At 43.8% G+C, this 22,572-nt stretch overlaps 1 protein-coding gene across 1 annotated transcript in view; it reads left to right on the top strand.

The window, feature by feature from the left end:
- Nucleotides 1-576: 576 nt before the first annotated feature.
- The window catches only part of LOC138246355 (dentin sialophosphoprotein-like), an 87,296-nt gene continuing 65,300 nt past the window's right edge, over nucleotides 577-22,572 (top strand). Inside the window, exon 1 of the mRNA XM_069200876.1 lies at nucleotides 577-1,665. Within this exon, the coding sequence (XP_069056977.1) occupies nucleotides 900-1,665 (766 nt within the window). The 5' untranslated portion in view covers nucleotides 577-899. The remainder of the gene's footprint in view (nucleotides 1,666-22,572) is intronic.

Genomic DNA, 22,572 nt, shown 5'->3' with positions numbered 1-22,572 from the left:
TACTCACATGTAAGCCCGTGAAATAACTGACTACGTCCTATAAAGGGGTTTATCATCCCTCGGCTCTTGTTAAATGAACTAGTTGGTCTAGGTAAGCGTTTTCTACTAGATGAAACAATAGCCGACTGTTTTATTCAACAGTTACGTACTTCGCCAGGTTTCCTAACTGCAGCTTGGGCAGCTCTGGCCGGTAGGCCACGCCTCCATCCCGTTCTACATTCGTGCACCTGTCTGGTGGCACATCTTTGAGGTAAGTGCAGAAGGGCAGATTTGGGAAGAGGGACTGTGAATGCACTCGGTAACTTGCTCTTTCTCTGGTTACAATTCAGTGCACTGTACTGGGACCGGCGAGATCTAAATATAGTTATCCAATAGCGACGTGGCGTGCTTACTATTAACGTCTCCGAGGGCTGCCTCCGATAACCTTTCACACAGAGTGAGATTCAAATATGGTCATGCAGGGGTGCGTGTCATCACTGCTTTCTAATTTGGAGATATGGAAAAGTTGGGAAAACTCCCACCCTTGCAGCCATTGGCTGGGAAGAACGGGCTCTCTTGTTCGCAGCTGGCACCATCAATCATAGACAGATCCGTGCATGGGTCTGGCGTTCAGAAGGCTCTTTCATTCCTCACTTTTGTCTGTCTCGGACAACTTTGTCTCCCTCGCTCCCGTGTGCTCCGCACTGCTGGATATTTTCCTGTCAAGAACGCTGGACCGATAGGAAATATACGTATGCTTCTTGGAACTGGTGTACTCTGCTGGATCTAGCTAGACCTTGCCTCGAGGATTTGTCTTCACTGTTTCTGGGCTTTGGAGTGATTGTGCTGAACAGTATTATTTGGAGCAACATAAGTTTTACTTGGTGAAGGGACGCGGGCAGTCCGCACATTTATCCAGGATGGCGTCCCAGAAAGTCTGGCTGATTTGTTTACTTCTCACATTCGTATGTTCACTTCAGGTGAACTTAATCCCTCAAGTTCAAGGACAGGCCACAGGAACACATGATGATGATGATGATGATGACAACAATGAGGAGGGCCATGAAGACCAAGGTGGAGCTGATGATGACGATGATGATGGTGACAACGATGATGATGATGATGATGATGATGATGATGATGATGACGATAATGATGACGATGATAAAGATGATGATGATAAAGATGATGACGATGATGATGATGACAAAGATGATGATGATGACGACGATGATGATGACGATGATGATGATGATGACGACAATGATGATGACGATGATGACGATAACAAAGATGATGACGACAATGATGATGATGATAACAAAGATGATGATGACGATGATGATGACGACGATGATGATAAAAATGATGATGATGACGACGACGATGATGATGATGATGATGATGATGACGACGATGATGATGACGACGATGACGATGATGATGATGACGACGATGATGATGATAAAGATGATGATGATGATGATGAGGACGACGATGATAAAGATGATGACAAAGATGATGATGACGACGACGATGATGACGATGATGACGATGACGAAGATGATGACGACGATGAGGATAAAATTGTAAAGAAACTTGAAGATGATGATGAAGATGAAGATGATGATGATGATGATGATGATGATGATGATGATGATGATGATGATGATGACGACGAAGAAGGTAACGATAGCTAAAACAATGCATACATTTGGAATAGGGATCAGTTCTCCTGAAGGTATTTATTCCTATTTTGAATTAAGGAACTTTGGTGGAAGAACTAGAACTGTTGTTTGTGTTTAAGAAAATGTCAGTCACCGTGTTACCTTGTGCTTACATTAATATCAAACATTTGCTGCTCACAAAAGCATACCAAACCTCTGGCTATTAAAGCAACAGTATGCCGCTGTCAGGAACAAGATGGCTCACAGTATCTCACATCTATCCATAGTGAGCTTTTCAGCAACTAGCCTCTAGACAAAGGTGTGCTGCCTGCTATTGTTGGTTACGATCTAATAAAACAATCTGGAGAAAGAAATGGAGATAACCTTGATATGAACTGGACTGGACTGGATGTCTACTGGAATGAACTGGTTCTGTGATGGCATGTACCAGGAGACTTTGCAACTGAACCTTAAAATGTGTCAAAATCACTGGGGAAAATAAATAGAACTGGAAATAATTCCAAAGGACAACTAGGGGACCAAGGCACAGAAACCAACACAAAAGGGACGGGGTATTCTGGGTCAACTGCAAAAAATAGAAGGCAAAAGAAATGTGGACATTTTCAAAGACTTCTCTGTGTACACGCCAGTTCACAGACAACCACTTCACCAGTAGACCAGTTGGCCAGATCTATCAAGTCTCAAATGATTCCCAGGGTTGCCTAGTCACCCCGTCCCGTGCCTAAGCCTTGTTTGCTGCAGAAGCGCCTTGTGTTTTCTTCACATGCTACCGTGCTTGTTGGTCCCCTGCAAATGTCTGAACCTGCTGGGTCTGCCAAGTAACTTTTCCTTCCATTGGGTTAATGCGTAACTTGCCTTCCATCCAGACTCTGGACTACTTTGTACAAAATGATTTTTACAATATTGAGCCATCCCATCATCTCTCCCGGAAACCTGTGCTAGAACTATAAATCTGGACTTAAGATATCAGGTCCCGCTTACTGGGGCACGTGTTCAAATTCTCAGGGATTTTTCAGCCCTGTGCTCTGGTGCTGATGCCTGAAACTGCCCTTGTGCAGCTGTCTTAGTCAATGTCTACTGACCATTTTAATAAATGCTTCACAAAGCATACCTTCCACCAAATCTGGATTCTCGTGTTTGTGCTTGCAACTGTTTTGGGAAAGCCCAACATAAGTTTTTACTAAAATTGTATCATTTTACTCTTAGCCTGGAGTCAAAGTGTTTTAGTGACACGGACTGCATTCATGGTGCAGTGCTTTACTTCTGCCAGAGTGAGACTTGTTAACATTTTTAGACTCAGCTAGAATGAACACCATGAGATAATCTGGAAATGCGCAGAGTGCTACTGAAGTGAACTAGCTAGAAATGGGGTCTACCTAGGTGACAATTCCAGTTGACCAGTTACAGACTGTTATACTGGCAGCATTTGCAGCATATGGGTTTGTGGACATCTGAAACATCATGTTAAATTCTGCTGATAAAATACAAATAACTAGCAGGCAGCATTGGAACCATGCATCAAGTTGAGCTGCAACAGAAATTGTCTGGAGGTTTCTTCGTAGAATTTCTGCAGATGTCCAAAAGCCAATATGTTGTCAACTGGATCAGGAGGGAACTATGTGGAACTGGTGAACTAGAATGCCGACACAGTTGGGAAATTAGAAAATGCAAGAGAATAGGAGTGTATCAATTTCAGGATTGATGTTCGTGTAAAATCTTGGGGGGGGGGGTGATAGAGGGGGTACAAGTAGTAATATTTAGGATACCTGCAACTTAGAAAGCATGCACAGCACTGCACCTCTCCATTAGATCTGCCTTGTGCCTAATGCTAGTTGCAATGACACTGGTCTGTCCACCACCCGTGGTTGTACAGGGCATTCACTTTAGAAATGCAGTGTAGTGGGACAGGATGGTGAATGTCATGTGTGTATGTGCGCGTGCGGAGCACTGTGCAGGGTCTAAGGCAAGGAAGCAGCCTATGAGTCATTGGGAGGGTGGTTGAGTTCTGGAAGCAGAAGCTCTATTCTTACTACGTCACTATGCTTTGTTGCAGATGCAGATGCCTGGTCAATGAGCGCATATTGTAAACAAAAAAAACTTGTGGTTTTAGGTAAAGCCTGCAGGATTAAGAACGAAAGGGTAGTCCTGCTAGTAGTCTGTAGCCACAGAAAAGTCTGTGTAATATGTACAGTCACGCAGAGCTTCGTGGTATTGTCAAAGTGATGAAAGAGTTACAACATAGAGATGAAGCTGTTGCTGTTTTGGTCTTGTGCTGGCTTGGCTCCAGGTGCCTCCAGGGCTTACTAGGGGCCTACTAGGCAGGAATGGCACTGGGGGGTGCGAGAGGGTGTGCACTGCTGCCACCCTGCGAGGCACATGGGCAATTGTGCTCCAATAATTAGTTAAAGGGACAGTTCCAAGTCAAGGGTACACTCTTTAGTCAGCATATTCTCAAAGAAGAAGTGCATCTAGGCGCTTTAGTGAAATCTGATACAAATGTTAACAACAGTTGACAATATTAAAGGGGCTCAGTTTTGAGGGATAAACCTCCTCTACTCTGGGCGAGGGAGCGAAAAGACGCATATACTGTTACTATTCTTGGGCTAATTTGGTATATCTAATTACTCTCCAGGCTCTGCTGGGGCAGTTATTTTCGTACATTGCTCATGTCGAATTTCCTTTTATTCGTGAGTACTCTGGAGTTCGGGCACCGCGTGGCACCCAGGCCCTGGGGAGGCGTTGAGAACCAACATGCCATTTTCTATTAGTTTTTTAAAAATCGTCAAGCTGGCCAGACGCTGGGCAAGTGCTGCCCCGCTCTGTTCGCAGGTCTCCTTAACTGTAAGGAATGGGTCGCCCTTTAAAAGGCACACCGCCATACCACTGAGAGCCAGTCAGTAAACCGCAGCCCTGCGGTAGTAGACACATATAGCGCCTAGGTCAGCGGCCGGAAGGCCCGGAGACTGCATTTCAGCATTGCACTATATGTTAGGCTAGAACCTTATAACATAGACACGAGGCACGCTCAGCAAAATATAAATCATCACCTCTTAAAAACCGATGCCTGCTGACTCGCACTGGGTGTAAACGCGCTGCTTCAGGGAACTATAATCGCGTTCAGTGCACTTACAGACAACTGAGATGGGAGGACAGCGCCACCAACAGTCGTCTGCAATGTTGTGCCCATTTCTAGAGAGTTCTTTTGGGGTGCTGTGATTACTTCCCGGGACATTATTTTCAGGATTGTGATACTTTCTGGAGATATTATATGCAGCACTGTGTCCCGGCAGCCCCTTGTTTCGTGTGCTCTCTAAGACACCATTTTGTGTCCATTCTTAGGGCCTTCATCCTCAGTATTATGTCTTGTTCTGGAGGCTCTACCTCCAGAATTGTAGCATATTCTAGATACTTGATTTGCAGTATTTTGAAATGATTCCTCTGACGTATGCCTGGGGGCCCCATCTGCAGTACTTTGTATTTCAGGTGACCTCGTTGGCAGAATCGTGTCTATTTCTGGAAGCCTTGTCAGCTTCACTGCCTTAGAACAGTGGGTTACCTCGCTAAACAGAGATGCGTGTCAGTCAAGATGGTGCAGACTCTAAACTACGGTTTGGACGGGAAGACGTTCAGCCACGCATACGTGTATCAATTGGATGGTGGGGATGAGAGAGTTCTACACCCGGATACAAACCAGTAGGCACGGGCAGTGTGTTTCCCCAGATGTGTATCCCAGTAGAGTGTTTGCATATCTGTGGGACGGGACTTTGGTAGAGACATGATGTAAATAGGGGAGTAGAAAACTGGGAGAGGCCCGGTTTACCTGATGTCGATTTAATGTCACTTTTTTTTTTTACCATATCAGGGATGCTATACACTGCTGCGCTTCAGGTAATGAAGGAACATGGTGTTCTGTTAATGAAGGTTCGAGAACTCATGTTTAAGACAGGCTACAAAGAAAGGGCTTGGCATATACGGAGGAGAAGAGGGTAAAGATCGGGGTGGGGGAGCCCTGTAAATTTGGCCTCATTTCCTATATTTCAGTTGGCATGCTGGCTCACAACTTCAAGTCCAGACAGGTACTGAGTGGCAGAATGACTGACTCAGCCTTCCATCTAACCCAGGGTAATAAAATGTGCCCACTCCCCTTTTGACTGATAAACGATGTTATTATTATTCAAGGGCCAAGACATTGGGATCCAAAAAGTAGCACGTTTGCACCCGAATCAGCCGCTGTAGATTTACGTTCTACTTGCAGATTTACTGCATTTTGGGATTCACAAATGTTCCCAAAAGTACACCTAGAAAGCTGCACCAGGAACAGCTTTCCGGGTATACTTCTGGGAATGTTCTATGGCTCTTCGCAAGGGTTCTTGATCCCACTTGGATTGAGTTGTCCACAATAGAGCATGATGCACAGAGGAAAAAACGAAGCCCTCTGCACAAACACACATTTTTCCGCTCCACCACACTGAGGGTGATCCCTTCCCTTTCCCATCCTGGAAATTGAGTTACTCCATCCTCTTGCTGGAGTAAATCTCTGACCATTGCCAGTGTGGCAAGGGGACAGAGAGGAATTTTGAATGCCCCCAGAAATACATGTGTCTAAACTCTCAAGGTAAACCACACCTTCAAACGCTGATTTTCTGCCCCTTCTTAGGATTCACAAGTGCTGATTTCTTAATACTTGTGGTTGAGAATTCCACACCCATAAACTTGTATACTCCTGACACTTCTTTCAGCACTTACTCTGTCCATCCATTCCTACCTCCCTTCTGCCATCCATACCTTACTTTTTGTAGCATGTCAGTGTACCGAAAAATTACAGAGCTCCTAGAACTTTACCAATGACCCTCTTTTAGACCTTGACACTGACAAGCACCTATGTTAGACTCTGTGGTCCACATTATATCCAGGGGCACTGGAATTATGCAGCATGGTTGAGTAAATTATGCAGCAAGAAAAAGGCAAATTATGCGGTGTAATGAGGCCCTTTTTCAGAAAGTATTACTACATTATTTTGTCATTTTTACACTTGTTAACACTGTTTGGGCATTGGTTACACATCATTAGTACAATTTTAACACCCAAATATAGCAACAAGCAATAGAAATGGGACCTGTGAACCTTTCCGAAAGGGCCTTCTACTCTGCAGCAACTCATGTCACTGCATTATTTGTCATTTTTCAACCGTTTGAGCAAGACATTTTTTAATTAAACTCTGCAGATTATGCAACAGGTGATGAATTATGTGGCAAATGCAACAAATATATAATTATGCGAATAACGCCGCAGCCGTACAATCTCATAATTCCAATGGCCCGATTATATCCAATCCTCCCATTTTCTTTAGCTTAATTAGCATCAGATCTCCATGAGAATTAGGGCTGCTGGCACTCAGTTTTCATTCCTGAGAACATTTCTACTTTGTGTTAAACTTAAGTAATTAAATATTTTTTTTTATAAAGTGATGTAGTCCATTTAGACCCAAGAATTAACATGCAAAACAACATCTATTTGCATATTGAGGTGAGCCAGGTTGCCTAAACCTTACAGAACATCCAGTAGCATTACCAAAGATCTTCCTTAGCGCTACAGAACCATGAGGCTCAGATGGCAAAAAACCTGAATTTAGACCCCACTGACTAGAATAGTTATTGTCATCATTTTATTAAATGCGCCCGTTTTGTTTAACATACTGTGAATCAGACTGTGAGATTGTGCAGTCTACCTGCCCTTAGTTTTAATTTTTGTACATATTTTAAACATGTGCCAATTCTGTTTTGTAAATCAATGCTCAACATTTGCGGGGCACCATCAAATATGGCTCGCCTCTGAACAAAACTAAACACAGACATACAATTTAGACAGACCACCATAACTCTAATGAATAAGCATCTCACAATCATAAAGGGCATCCTGATTCAAAAAGTCATGCAAGACAACACAAATGGTTGGAATTAGTTATACAAATGCATGCAATGTTGCATAATATTTTTTTCAAGGCCGATTTAGCTCAATTTATAGGAGGTGAGTTCTTCAAACCTTATCCTCCAAGACGTGGAACACTCTTCCCACCCACCTGCAACAGACACAGGACCTACTTACCTTCAGGAGACATCTCAAGACATGGCTGTTCCAGCAGTAGCAGCCCCCCCTCCCTTCAGCGCCTTGAGACCCTAATGGGTGAGTAGTGCGCTTTACAAATACTCTGATTGATTGGTTGGTTGATAGAACCTTACCAAACTACAGGGCGTCCAAATTTGTCAGCACATTTCAAAATATCTACAGATAGTCTTTCTTCAGTTGGCAGAAATAGTTCAAATCTGCAGCCAAATTCAGAAAATCTGCATAATCGAATGTGGATAAATGTAGATCCCAATTTTTCTATTTAATAGAGAAATGAAGAATTGAAACAGAATACCTTAGACAGCAGTCACTGTAGTTCTTTATTTTCTACACTTGCTTACAAAGAAAGAAACATAATATAAATATTTCTGATTCAAGCTAGCTTTGAGGCAGGCAAAACACGTTTGCACGTCATGGGTGCTTTCAGCCAAACCTCATTTCCCAGCTTACTCCACTGAGCATGCTGGGATTGTAGTTTCACTTTATATATAAATATAGGCATGCAACTCACAATATACTGAGTGCAACTGGCCGATTTTAACCTGCTGATTAGAAGTATATATACCTACCTCGTGGCAATCCTCTAAATTAACATACCTTTTCAAAATAAATGTATTTTTTTAATGTCACATTGTTTTCCGCAGTGCTTAATTTGAAAAAAAAAATGCTGGCGCCTAAATTTTGCCTAGTAGCCCGCGCGCAGAATAACGAGGCCGCATAGTCTTGATTCCACCTCATGCCTCTTTAATTCAACACTAAATGGTCCCTATTTCCCTATCTTACTCTTGAAGTTTGTTTTCGTTCCTGCTTCCCCCCTTATCAATGCTTTTCCATCTTTTTCCCCTTCTTTCTTCTTTTGTGTTTTTCTCTCTCTTGATGTGGGCCAGAGCCTGTTGAGAAAATATAAGTCCTGGTCCCCAAAAATGAGTAGTAGCGTGTCCCACTTGCAACCACCGGCTCAAGTTAAGTACTGGTTTGGCGTCTTTAGGGTCTAAGGGCCAGATGTAGTAAGCTGTTTGCATGGTGCAAACTGCGAAAATCGCAGTTTGCGCCATGCAAACAGCCTTCTGCGATGCACATTCACAATTTGTGAGTCGTACCGACTCGCAAATTGTGAATGCGACTCACAAATAGGAAGGGGTGTTCCCTTCCTATTGCGACTCGCCTCGCAATGCAGAATTGCTTTGTGACCACGAATGCGGTCGTAAAGCAATTCGCAGTTACCACCAGGTTCACACTGGTGGTAACTCATTCTTAAAAGGGAAGGGGTCCCAAGCAATGTTCCCTGTAAGGCGCACGCGCGAGCGCGCGCGCACCTTTCCTTCCCCCATCGCGCAGGCCCCTTTGGCAAGCGCGCACGTTGTGCTGTTATCCAATGTTCCACCATTCCTATACTTTGTGGTAGTTTATATGCGTTATCACTTTCTAAGCCTAAATAAGCCTTTTAGAGCGATATACGTGCTCCCCTAAGGCAGATAATGCTCATATTTGAATCTGGATTGAAGTCAATGAAAATAGCGTTTAAATGCCGCGGGGAGTGTTTCAAACATCTTTTGGCGTGCTTTAGCATACAAGCGAGCAAGTGATATTTGTCTTGGAAATGAATGGTTAATGAGCTAGGAAATGCTTCAGAACAGTAGAAAATGTGCTGTTATCAAATGTTCCACCATTCCTATAGTTTGTGGTAGTTTATATGCGTTATCACGTTCTAAGCCTAAATAAGCCCTTTAGAGCGATATACGTGCTCCCCTAAGGCAGATAATGCTTATATTTGAATCTGGATTAAAGTCAATGAAAACAGCTTTTAAATACCGCGGGGAGTGTTTTAAACATCATTTGGCGTGCTTTAGCATACAAGCGAGAAAGTGATATATGTCTTGGAAATGAATGGTTAATGAGCTAGGAAATGCTTCAGAAAAGTAGAAAATGTGCTGTTATCAAATGTTCCATCATTCCTATACTTTGTGGTAGTTTATATGCATTATAACTTTCTAAGCCTAAATAAGCCTTTTAGAGCAATATACGTGCTCCCCTAAACAGGTCATGTCCTTGGGGTGTGCAACCAGGTCACAAAACTGCCTTGATGCCCTATTGCATGGAGCAATGATATCCGTTTTTTGCTTTAGTGGTATGGAGAGGCTAATGCCAAAGATCTTGGCTAGTTATGCGCTGCGCGCGCGTGAATGGTCAGTTTCTTGGCGCACGTATCCTTGGCTGCAGCGCACAGAGACCACACACTGCCGCACACAGTGGAAAAAAATTAGAGGGAACATTGGTCCCAAGGGGACCCCTTCCCCTTTGTGAATGTTGCCCAAAAGGTTTTTTCAGAGCAGGGAGTGGTCTACTCTGAAAAAACGAAACCAAATGGTTTAGTTATTTTTTTTATTTTGCAACTCGTTTTCCTTTAAGGAAAACGGGCTGCAAAATAAAAATAAAAAAAATGCTTTATTTAAAAAGCAGTCACAGACATGGAGGTCTGCTGACTTCAGCAGGCCACCATCCCTGTGAGTGCAGGGACTCGCTATGGGGTCGCAAAATGCGACCCACCTCATTAATATTTATGAGGTGGGTCTTTGCGACCCCATAGCGAGTCGCAGACGGTGTCTGAGACACCGTTCTGCATCCGCATTTGCGATTCGGAAATTGCGAGTCGCACAGACTCGCAATTTCCGAATCGCAAATGCGGAAGTTGCTACATCTGGCCCTAAGTGCTTTAGAAAGCAGATTTTAATTTAAGGAAGCTCTGTTCTGGAGCCACTAAAAAGGCACAATTGTTTGAAAGTGGAGTTTAACAGCATGCACCCAATGGTAAATCGACCATGCAGCTTTAGGGCACTAGACTGAACAGACAGGACATTTACCTTTATTGATTTAGTAAAATATTTCAATTTTTAGGGACGTTCCAAGTCCCATCATCACAGGCTGCTGCTCTGTTAAAGTGTTATTTCTGGCCCAAATCAGCAATAAATCTTCAATAATTTGTTTGAAAAAATAATGCTAGGTAGGAAATGCTAGCTGGGATCAGCAACCCACAAACTCTTTGTGAGTGGAGAAAATCTAGGAGTATTTGGAGCTGTAACAGCAAATAAAGGAAACGTTTCAGAGAGGCCTTTATGTGTATGTGCAGTAGTACTCCGGCAGCACCACTTCATGGACTCATAAATGCCTTTGAGAATTGGCGCCAACTGTTCTAAAACTGGAATAAAATGGGAAGATTCAGGGATTATTCATATACAATAAGTACACATAGAAAGGCGCGTGCAATCCTTGCACTTTAACACACAGGGAGTTAGACATTTTGGAGCTGCCCCATAGGCTCCAACGTATAGGTGAAGATCAGTTCTCTTTTTGTCCAGTGGGCGCATGTGCACACCTTAGTGTGTCTTAGAACATGAAGACATTTGTGTCTACCGGAAACTAGTTTTCTTCTCTGTATCTACCTCATGCCAGCTCTGATCTACCAACAGGGGCAGTGAAAAGGCAGCAACTGTTTCTATAGTGACTTATGTCAAAGTCACAGAACCTGTACAGCAGTGATACTCAAAGTACAGCCCGGGCAGTTTGTGCCCCTCCTGACTTTTACATGTGGCCCTCTGGTCAACAGCACCATTGGGCTGCTGTTTACTTGATTTAGCACTAACTTTCAGTAAAATGTTAAATACAGGGGCAAGCATTTATTTACTGGTTAACTGAAGTTAGAGAAAGGAAGTAACTAAGGTGTCCTGCACCAGTTAACTTTAAGAACACCTTCATTTTAAAAGACATCTTGCAAACACTTGTGTAAAAATATGATAAAGTCTCTTCAAAATTCAAAAAGTGCATTTCATTAACATGCACAGGTGTTTCACCTTAGTGCATCACATCAGTGCATTGAGACATATTTTTTAAAGAGGTAGGTTTCAAACAGGAATTTAGAAACTTTCATGCCCCCCGCCCCTCTGACAACAATACAAATGGTGAACTAAGGGGGATGTAAGTTGTTATGTGCACCCTCTGAGTGGTCTGTGTTTCTATTATAGATGGAAAATATTTTAGTTTATTAAATCAAAAACAAGAGGTTTTGTATAGCTACTTCCTGACACCATGTATTTCAAGGGCCTCTTGTATATGTTAATGAAGAAAAAGGAGGCAAATTGAAATAAAACAATTTGTCACACAATTTGGTCAAGTGGGAAAGCCGGGATTGAGCTCAGATTTTCTGGCTTCACATTGTGCCATTCACCCTCTACACGTGCATGCTTCGCTTTCACTACGCCTGCCTAACACACCTCGCCGGTCCTCCACCCTGCGGCCCTCAGTCACACCACAGACCAACGTTTTTTGCGCCTAGGAAATTGTTTGTGAGTGCCCATGCTGCAGGGCTTCAAAAAAGAACTGTTATGCATGGATGCAAAAAGAAAAATATAGCCTCTACTGCCTAGCATAGTTTTTCTCCTGAATTGTCTAGTGCCCCACATAATCTCCTACTGACTCCAATCTTTTTAGAGGGTCACATTTGAGAGACAGGAATTTATCATGCAAGTTCAAGCCTGTTTTTCACGTATTAGATGATAAGTCACAGGAAGCGCATAGATGCCATGACCACACAAAGGACTTGGGGAACAGCCCCTACCACTTTCTCACACCATCCAGTTCAGCAGAAGGTTATAAGGAGAATCATTGCTGCCCCTCTTTGGAGCAGCCTCCACTAAAACTATCCACAGCACAAAACAAACCTAATGGGACATATCAACAGAGGCCATCGAAGGCTCGAGACAATTTTTACCAAAGAAGTATGCTTCAATGTTCAGACTTACTACTCGCAGAAATTACTTACAAAAAGGCCATTAGCAGTGCCAAGAGGCCGAGTCATTTGCGAATGCCGGGCTATTCAGAAACAAATTGAGCAATATGGCATACAACAAGGGGAAACTAAATATGATGTGTTTTGTTTGGGCATGATGGATGTTCACAGTAAGACGATTTGTACTCTATCAATAATTTTTAGGTCTTGCTTGCAAGTTCTGTCATCGAAAGTCCTCTTGTGGGCCACTGGAAAAGCCAACACTTTCCTAATGCTTATTTATATAGAGCTTAAGGTCAGCATTTATCCATTTTGCTTTGGTAGGTAAGGGAAGTGATGATACACAACACAAGATGTCCAGCATCACACAGTGTCGTTGATTGGGGCTATGGCCATAGAGGTTACTATGCTCAAAGTTTCTCAGTTCTCCAACTTAGCTCCTAATACACGTCTTTGCCATTTCAACGAAATGTGTGTAAAGCAGCAGAATCCCACATCTGCAGATGGTGTGCACGAACAGCTACATCATCTGACAGGCTGTTTGTATTTTGCCTGATGCATAGGAGCATGACATACAAAGCACATACATAGACTTATGCAGAAAGAGCTTCCGTGAACACAAACACCAAAGCCCCTACTGTCGCGTATGCATACTGACAACATAGGGGCATGCACACCGGTGCAAGCAAAGATGCAGACACAACTCATATACATGAACACACGCCCACTTGCAAAGCTGCCATGTGGCCCAATACCGTGTTTTTAAGCTAAGTCTTATAATGTATTGGCCTACCTGGCTGATGTTTTCACATTTGACATGGGTTTCGTGGCACCTATGTCCATGCATAAATGCATACTTGAATGGCAAAACAAATTGGCTGTTAATGAGAACTGTCAGGTTCAATTTTCTACTCAAAACATATGTTTAGAGTTTGTTATGTAGGCAATCAATCAATCAATCAGTCAATTTATAAAGCACGCTACTCACCCGTCAGGGTCTCAAGGCGCTGGGGGGGTGGGGAGGGAGCTACTGGTCAAATAGCCATGTCTTGAGTCATTTTCTGAAGGTCAGGAGGTCTTCAGTCTGGCGTAGTTGGAGCGGTAGGGAGTTCCAGGTCTTGGAGGCGAGGTGAGAGAAGGATCTTCCTCCGGTGGTGGTGCAGTGAATGCGGGGGACGGAGGCGAGGGCGAGGCTGGCAGAGTGGAGCTGGCGGACGGGGGTGTGGAAGGTGAGTCTGTCGTTGAGGTAGGCCAGACCTGTGTTGTGGAGGGCTTAGTGTGCAAAGGTGAGTAATCTGAAGGTAATCCTCTTCGATACAGGTAGCCAGTGTAGTTCTCTGAGGTGGGCAGAGATGTGGTTGCGGCATGGGCCGTCAAGGATGAGTCGGGCGGAGGCGTTTTGGATACGTTGCATTTTCTTTTGTAGTTTGTAGTTTTGTAGTTTGTAGGCACGACAGGGGGCACAGGAGAAGGAAACCTCTCACCCCCATAACCTCATCCTCTTTCTTGCAGACACCCAGCAGGTCTCGGTCCATCCCTCAGCCACTATTGCCTCCCACCCACCAAAAGTTTTCCACCCTCTGCTTATTTCTGCCTTCATCGCCCTATGTTCTATGCCCCAGATAATCATGTGATTTATATTCTTCTTAATTGGTTAGTGTTGCAGCCAGGTTCACAATGTGCAAATCTCTAATTACACATTTTGGCAATTTCACTTATTTCTGTTAGCTTCTTTCCTAGAAATTACATGTGTTTTGCATCTTGAAACAAAGTAGACGAAGAGCAAGCTTCCCAAGCTGTCATTAAGAGTGGCCTGGTTGGAGGAGTTATGTATCAGTTGGAATGAAAAAAAACCATTGGCATAGCCAATACGTCTCGCCTTTGGAACCATAGAAGTGTTCAGCCATGCAGCACATTATCCTGGTTAGTTCTATTATAGCTTAATTCCTGAATATGTGTAAGGCCATATTAAGCCAAAATTGAATCCACTTACATATAAAAGTAAACTGCACACAAAATAATACGTATATGCCAAATTACAGGCACGTGACATGTACCCCTCAGTTTGCACTACTGTCAGTAGCCCCTGGGACAGCAGAGCTATTCTTAGTTTACATACATCCTGGTAGTGCGAGAGTCAGCAGAGCTACCCCACAGTCAATGCAGATCCGCATCAGGTTATACTGCTCTTATCAAGGCCTTAGACAGAAGAGCTACCTCCTTGGTTGCACTCCTCCCAGTAACATTTCATACAACAGAGCTATCAATTGGGTTACATCGATCTCATCGATGCCTGAGCCAGCAGACACTGGAAGTCCTTCCAGAGCTCTCATGAACATCTGGGTCAGCAAAGCTTCCTCTTAGGTTACACAGATGTGGGCAAAGCCATGGGCTGCACAGCTGTTTCTTAGTATATATACATATCTCAGTAGCAATTATGATAGCAGAGCCGTCGCTCAGGTGACACACCTAAGGCCTGTGACAACAGAGCTACCCCTGGGGTTACAATGCACTCTGTGACTGCCAAGACTGAAGATCTGTCCCTCAGCTTCCATTGTCATCACAAACAACTGAGAGAGCAGAGCAATACTTAATTTCCAGGTAGGTAGTACGAGAGTCAGCAAGACTACCCTAAATGCGTCACAGCTCTCATTAATGTCTGCGTCGGCACAGATCTACCTGAGGCTACACTGCTCTCATCAGGACCTTCAATAAAAGTTCCTTCTCTGGTTGGTAATCTCTCAGTAATGCTTAAAACAGCAGAGCTATCGACTGGGTCACGTCACTCTCATTAATGTATGAGACAGGAGAGTTCTATCAGAGACCCCAAAGCTTGTGTCAACAGTTGGGACAGCAAAGCTATCCCCCAGGTTACATGGATTTTATGATTCCAGCAACAGCTGTCCCTCGCAGGTAGGCGTCAGGGTACACAGCTGTCACTAGGCCGTAAAACAGCAGTGCTATACCACTGGATACTCTCGGGCTACACATCTATGAGTAAGGGTTGAGATTTCAGAGAGGTCCCTCAAGCGAAACAGCCCTCATAATGTCATGTCCTCATTTGTAAAGCGCTCAGAAGCACCTAAAGTGGAGTGTTCCTTCAGGTTACATATCCTGCGCTCAATGGTTAGATTCTAGAAAGATCCGCAAAGGGACCCAGTTGCCAGTAACACTTGAAACAGCAGAGCTGCTTGTTAACCAATGCCAAGGCCACTGAAAGTAATAAATTTTGTGTCCACAAAGTTTTCCACATAATTATGTAATTGGCCATTCCCACATGATCCAGCAACCGCTGCATAATCTGCAGATTTTTACAAAACATGTTTGTAGCTCAAAAGGATGAAAAGTCTCTAAAACGACAGGACACCAGGTGTGACGCAGTGGATGGCCCTTCACAAAGGTTGAATGGTCACATTTCAAATTCTTGTTGTATTGTTGTGTTAAACTACTACAAATGAGGTGAAGCCTGCACCCGGACACTGATGGTAATGTGCAGACATGACAAAATAATTAAGGTAAGCTATCAAAAAATTGTCGCACAAATGACACATTATCTGGTCTCATATGTCACAGCTAGCCTGTGTTAGATTAACAATCTCTCTCTAGCAAGCCTGTCTGTGCCCGTCCGCGCCCTGCCAAGACCAGAGTCCAGGAATGCAAAGCAGGTAACTCCCAAAAGGCTAGTTTATTCAGCCCCTCAACTTTCAGCCTTAAGAAAAAATATTTTGCATCCCTGTAAGCACACTTTAAATTTGGATACCCCCACTATATCCTGTAATATGTGTCACTGGACTCCTCAGCTTCATTCCCTACCTAAGCTACGGAATAGTTTAGAACAGGTTGGCAAACTTCTGTTAGTCAACTGCTGCTCCTTCCCTGCTCATAAATTCCATATTCACTCACTATTACCTGACTTTGCCCCTGAGGCTATATTTTGAACATAAGCCTGGATATCTGAGGAGTCTTCTCCCAACATAGCCATGGCTCTACCCCAGGACTATCTAATCCTTCGATTAGATAGACCCCAGGACTATCTAATCCTTCGATTAGATAGACCCCAGGACTATCTAATCCTTCGATTAGATAGACCCCACTCCAAGGGAGGGAGAATTGCAATTATTTATAAAAACACTATCAAATACTTCACTCAAACTCTGGCTATTTCCGATTGTGAAAGTCTATTCTTCTCTTTAGCAATTAATACCATCTTTACTTTTTCTGGAATACTGATTTATCGACCTCCGGGTCCTGACAGGAAGTTCCCAGGAAGTTCCTTCAGGCTTTACCAGAAGTGATAGACGATTTTGCTTGTAGGAATTCTAATTTCACCATGTTGGTTGTTTTTAATATTCATGTAGACGATGAACACATAATTCATGGAAAACTTTGCTTATGGATCTGGCAGCCTTAGATTTGGCACAGCTGATTCTTGGACCCACTCACATTAAGGGCCACACTATTGACCTAGTGTTCAGTAATCTTTTAAATCTATCAGCCCTGCCCCTTCTTCCCTTGGTGTGGTCTGATCATTTTTTAATTTCGTTCACACTTCCCACAATCTCTGCACCTTTACAACCTCTATCTAGCAACTCAACCAGGTGTTACTGGTCCAAGTTAAGTCGTAAAGACTGGACAGACACTCTAGAACTTTATCGCCCTTCCCTCTCTAACAATGAGCCTCGGTCAGCAAAGCTATCTAATAAATGGATATCAAACTCCGTTTACACCATATTAGCGGCTAAGACTGTTCATAAAACCGTCCGCACTAAGAAACCTTCCTGGTTCTCCCCAAGCTGCAGCAGTTAAAAAAGGAGTGCAAGCAGCTAGAAAGGAAATGGAGGAAAACCTATGACGATGTCTCTAAATGCGAATATAGAAGAGCGATCAGATCTGATCATGCGGAAATCAAAGCCGTACAGGGAACATTCTATTCCTCTAGAATAGTACAATCTTCTAACTCCCCTGAAGAGATCTTTTTAATTTTTAAAGAACTGACTTAGGATCCCTCTCTAAGCATTTCAGTTCAAGCCTCTATAGAGCATAGCAACAACTTAGCAGGCTTCTTTCAAGAGAGAATTCTTGATATTCTACAAACTTTTCCCCATAACCTTTCCCAAGAGGCCAAATTGATTCCCCAAGATGCATTCTATCCTCTGAGAGCCACTCTTTCAGTCCCTGATGAAGGATCAAGTAATGAACCATCTAAGTACTATAAAATCAGGCTCTCCCCTTGATCCTGCTCCACTGTCTATATTGGCTTTAGGCTCGGACGTCATAGTGTCTGTCCTAACCAAGGTTCTTAATAACTCTCTTACATCTGGTCAGCTTCCACAGTGTTGCAAACATGCTGTTATTAAACACCCTACTCAAGAAGCCTCGGCTTGATCCGACTTTATTGAGTCATTATAGACCAATTTGCTCTCCTTCCGATAGAATCCAAAATCATTGAAAAACATGTCAATAAACAAGTTACAGGTTTTCTTGAGGATTATAATCTTTTGGACCATACACAGATGGGCTTTAGACCTTTACACAGCACTGAAACTGCTGTTTTGGCTGTCAGAAAAGATTTCTGTCAATGCCTGGATTCAGGCGGATGCGCAGTAATCATTCTATTCGATCTGAGTGCCGCATTTGACACTGTAGATCACAAGATACTGCTACATAGAATATCTAAGGAGGGATTTCTAGGGACCTCCTTTGAGTGGCTTTCCTCCTTCCTGAAGGATAGGACCTTTCAAGTATTGGATCGGTCTTTCTTCTCCAACTCTTTGCCCCTTAGTTGTGGAGTGCCGCAGGGCTTCTCCTTAAGTCCCACTCTTTTTAATATCTATATGTCCCTTTTGACAAAAATCATTGAACCCTATGGACTATCCTTGGTATCCTATGTTGATGACACTCAGCTGGTCTTTTCCTTTTCTACCAAGGCTAACTTAGAACAAGCCACTTTATCCTCCTGTCTTCTATATGTTGCCAGATGGATGGCAGATAGCAAACTCAAGCTCAACCATGGAAAGACAGAGGTTATGATGGCTGGGAATACCTCCTTACTCAAGTCTTCTCCTCTAGTTACGGATTGGTTTAAAGAACTTCCCCCACCAAAAGAAAGTATAAAGAGCTTGGCTTTCTGGCTAGACTCACATCTCACAATGGAATGTCATTCTAAAAAACTTGCAGCCACCTGCTTTAGTCTTCTAAAAACTCTTAGAAAAATGTTCAAGCTTCCTTCTTTGTCCGCCAAAAGACTCTTTATCTAGGTCCTCATACTGTCACTTTATGACTATGGGAATGTTTTGTTCCTGAGTTCCCCTTCTTATGTCCTAAAGAGACTGCAGGTGGCGCAGAATGCTGCTGCTCGCCTACTTACGGACACCCCTAGACATCTGTGTGCTTAACCCGCCTTGGCCACTCTTCACTGCCTTCCTATTGAACAGCGCACCATCTTTAAAGCCATGTGTTTTGTGCACCGAGCCCTTCAAAACAAGGGCCTGGTCTTTCTCAGACGAATTGTTACACCCTACATCCCTCTGAGAACACTCAGATCTTCATCAGCTTTTTTAATCGACTCTTCCTGTGCTAAGAAATCCAGGTGGGGAGGTAGATCCTTTGCCTGTAGAGCAGCCAATTTATGGAACTCCCTCCTCCTTAGAGCTTCGCCAAGACACTTCCAAATTCTCCTTTCGTAGGAAATTGAAAACTGCACTGTTCTATAGCCTTGATCCCATCATCTAGTAATCCCTCATCAGCACTGGGAGGCTTTCTGGTAGCCATGCGCTTTAGAAATTCCATAAACTAAACTAAACTAAACTAACAAGTGAACAGCAAACCCATCCACAGCACTAACGCCTTAGACAGCAGAGCAGAGCTATCTCTAATGTTTGATGGCTCTCACTGACATCATCTTTGCCTTAACACTCAATTCCATTCAAATCAATCAGACCTGCTTTGTTGACACTTAGGCCTTCTTCTGACCAGCAGGGCCACGGTGGCGGTTTCACCGCCAACGGGCTGGCGGTGAAGGCTGCCACATAATGAGTATGGCAGGTTGGCATCTGCCAACCCGCCACATCCTCGCCTGTACCGCCAGGGCGGTTGGACCCGCCGGGCGGGCCAATGAAGACTGCCAGTGGTATTTGGAGCCGACTTTCCACCAGGGTTTCCACCATGAAAATCCTGGCAGAAAGGCTACCGGTGACAGAAAATTTCTTTCCTGTCACCGGCAGACGACTCGCCCACCACCACCCTGCAAGCCCAATATCCCTCCACTCCCCTCCATACCAGAACACCCCCCATCAGAACAGCATCCCCACCACCCTTCTAGTGCAGTTCCCACACCCCCCTTCTACGGCAGCACCCCCCACCACCCACTCCGCATACACTCATTCACACAACTCACACTCACAAGCATCCATACATGCATACACTGACAAGCATCCATACACGCATACACCGACAAGCATCCTTACACGCACTCACCTCAACATTCATACATGCACTCGCTTCAATATTCATACTTGCACTCACTTCAACATTTATACATGCATTCAACCACGCATACACACATACATTCACACACCCATACACACACACACACACACATGCATACACACATGCATACAGGCTCACATGCAGACAACACCCACGCACACACAACACTCCCCACCTGCCCACCCCCTTCCCCAGTTGGACACCCGACTTACCTTGTCCGGCGAGGAGGTCGTCCGGCAGGAAATGGGCGCTTCCACCGCCGGCAGTGCCCCGCCATCAGGACACTGCCAGGCCCTATTACTGCTCGTAATACGGCTGGTGTAGTCCTTTTGGCGGGCGAGTGGTAGAACCGCCTATACGCCTCCAACTGCCAGCACGACTACTGGAGGATTTCCGCCCAAAATGTGGCGGAAATCCTTCAGTACTCGTGATCTGGTGGGCGGAAGACCGCCACCACTGGCGCTCTTCTGGCGCCCGAGGCTTTGGCGGTCTTGGAAAAAGACCTCCAAAGTCAAAATGAGGGCCTTAATTCTGTTTCTAACCTCTCCCACTTCTTGAAGGAAGGTGGATCTGAGCATTTCGAAAAAAGCCCTATGCTGCTGCCTCTGGGAGCCTCCCGTCTCTGGAGCATCAACGCTCCTGAAGCATGCTATGCTACTTCAGGAGTTCAAGCCTATCTGAAGTATGTTAATCCCTTTCTTACACATACCAGTGTAGTGATGTCCAACTCTGGAAACAGTAAGCACACGCGCACACAACTTTAAACAATCAGACACACACGAAAGGGTGCACACAAAACCCACACAGGCACACGCAAACATAAAAGACCCCCTACGCAACCGACACAATACAACTCCACCCAAAGCATACATAATTTATTCAGATTTTAACCCTTAAGATATTAACCTTTAAGAGCACATCTGTAAAGGAAGTCAACAGACAAAACTATTTAGAGACAAGAGCTGGGAAATGCCAACTCTTCTGTCTCCTGCCTGGTCTAACATGTAAAGTGTGTTCATGTCATTCCTACAGCAAAACTACCTGCTATCAAAGTCAAGCCTGCATTGTATCACTGCAGAGGACGCAATTAACTGAAAAACACACTTACTTCATACTTGGGAGTGCAGTAAACCCACACAGAGAAATCAGTTACTAAAATGCGTTAAAGGAAGGTACATTTTGTCGTTGCGTCACTTCGGCAAATACTTTTATAGTTGGCCTTGATTTCAATAAGGCCTCAGCCCAAAAATATATATTTTATAACGCAGTTAAAATGTGTTCACTTTTCATACTTTTTTCTTGACTCTCACTTCACAAAACGCAAATTTGCATTTCAAGACCACTTCAAAACTACACACTGCCACATCAACACTGCATCGACTAAGTACATTCTTTGCATGATGTCAACATTACCCAAAAGATTAGCTTTAAACTATGATGTCATGTTAAGGCACTTATATTGTCAGAAAAATAATAGTTTAACAACATTTATTGAAACAATTAACCGTCTAGTTCTTTATACAACGTTGTCACGTCCTACAAATACTGCAAACAGACATACAAATGTAACATATGTCAGTGTGAGGCCAAGGCTGAACGAACTCATAAAACTTGTTGATGTTTTGGCAGGACGCAACTTTGCCACAACTCATAAAAACATGTGTTGGCTTTGTCACGACATGCACATCTCCTTACATCAGACACATGAAGTTTGCGCCTTTAATGACACAGAAAGCATGACCACAAAAAGTCATTTGGATTCTTTCACATCAGTAATACTGAGCAATAAAAATAGGTTTATTACATAATCACCCTTCCCTCACCTCACTCACCAGAGTAAACACTTGGGCGTTGCACCAACCCGCCTCCTCTAAATATACATTGTATGGTTTAATGTGACTTAGAAAGAAGTCTCACATTTCTAAAGGTTTTGAAAAAAACATTTTGTATCCATATAGCGCCTGTAATCACCATTAACTCGCAGTAACGCTTCTTTGCGTTTCACCTTGCCTCTGAAGGAACACAGAACTGTCCCAACTGTTTGATTCGACTTTCTGGCAATGTTTGCATCAAATGCTTCCAATTTAGGTCACCAAAATATTAATTTATTCTGACTGTGGCAAAGGGCTCCTCCGGGGAATGGAACGGAATGGGCCCCTGTATAATACAGATCCTGATTACCATGAAGCGTGTCTGGGGGGAGCTGGGACTCCCCCACCCCCTTCCCATGGCAATTGCTGCGTTTGACATAAAGGTGTAGGGTAGGCTGGGGCGGGGTCACATTGCACTTCATGGAATCCAACCTACATACCACTTCTGTGCGAGCAGCTCGCACGGGCAGGCAGACGTCAATACTCTGTTGCATTCAAGTCATTTCCTCCCAGGAAAAGTGTCTGTGTTTCATGATTAGAGCCAAGATCCATGGCTGTTTTAATTATATTTAGAAGAAAGGCCATGAAGTGAAGAAGAGCTCTTTTTAAATACCATACAGCGTGGCATAACGCACAT

The sequence above is a fragment of the Pleurodeles waltl genome, chromosome 7 (genome assembly GCF_031143425.1).
Source record: "Pleurodeles waltl isolate 20211129_DDA chromosome 7, aPleWal1.hap1.20221129, whole genome shotgun sequence".
Lineage (NCBI taxonomy): Eukaryota > Metazoa > Chordata > Amphibia > Caudata > Salamandridae > Pleurodeles > Pleurodeles waltl.
Note: the sequence above shows the minus strand (reverse complement) of the source record. Positions and strands in the feature narration are given on the sequence as shown.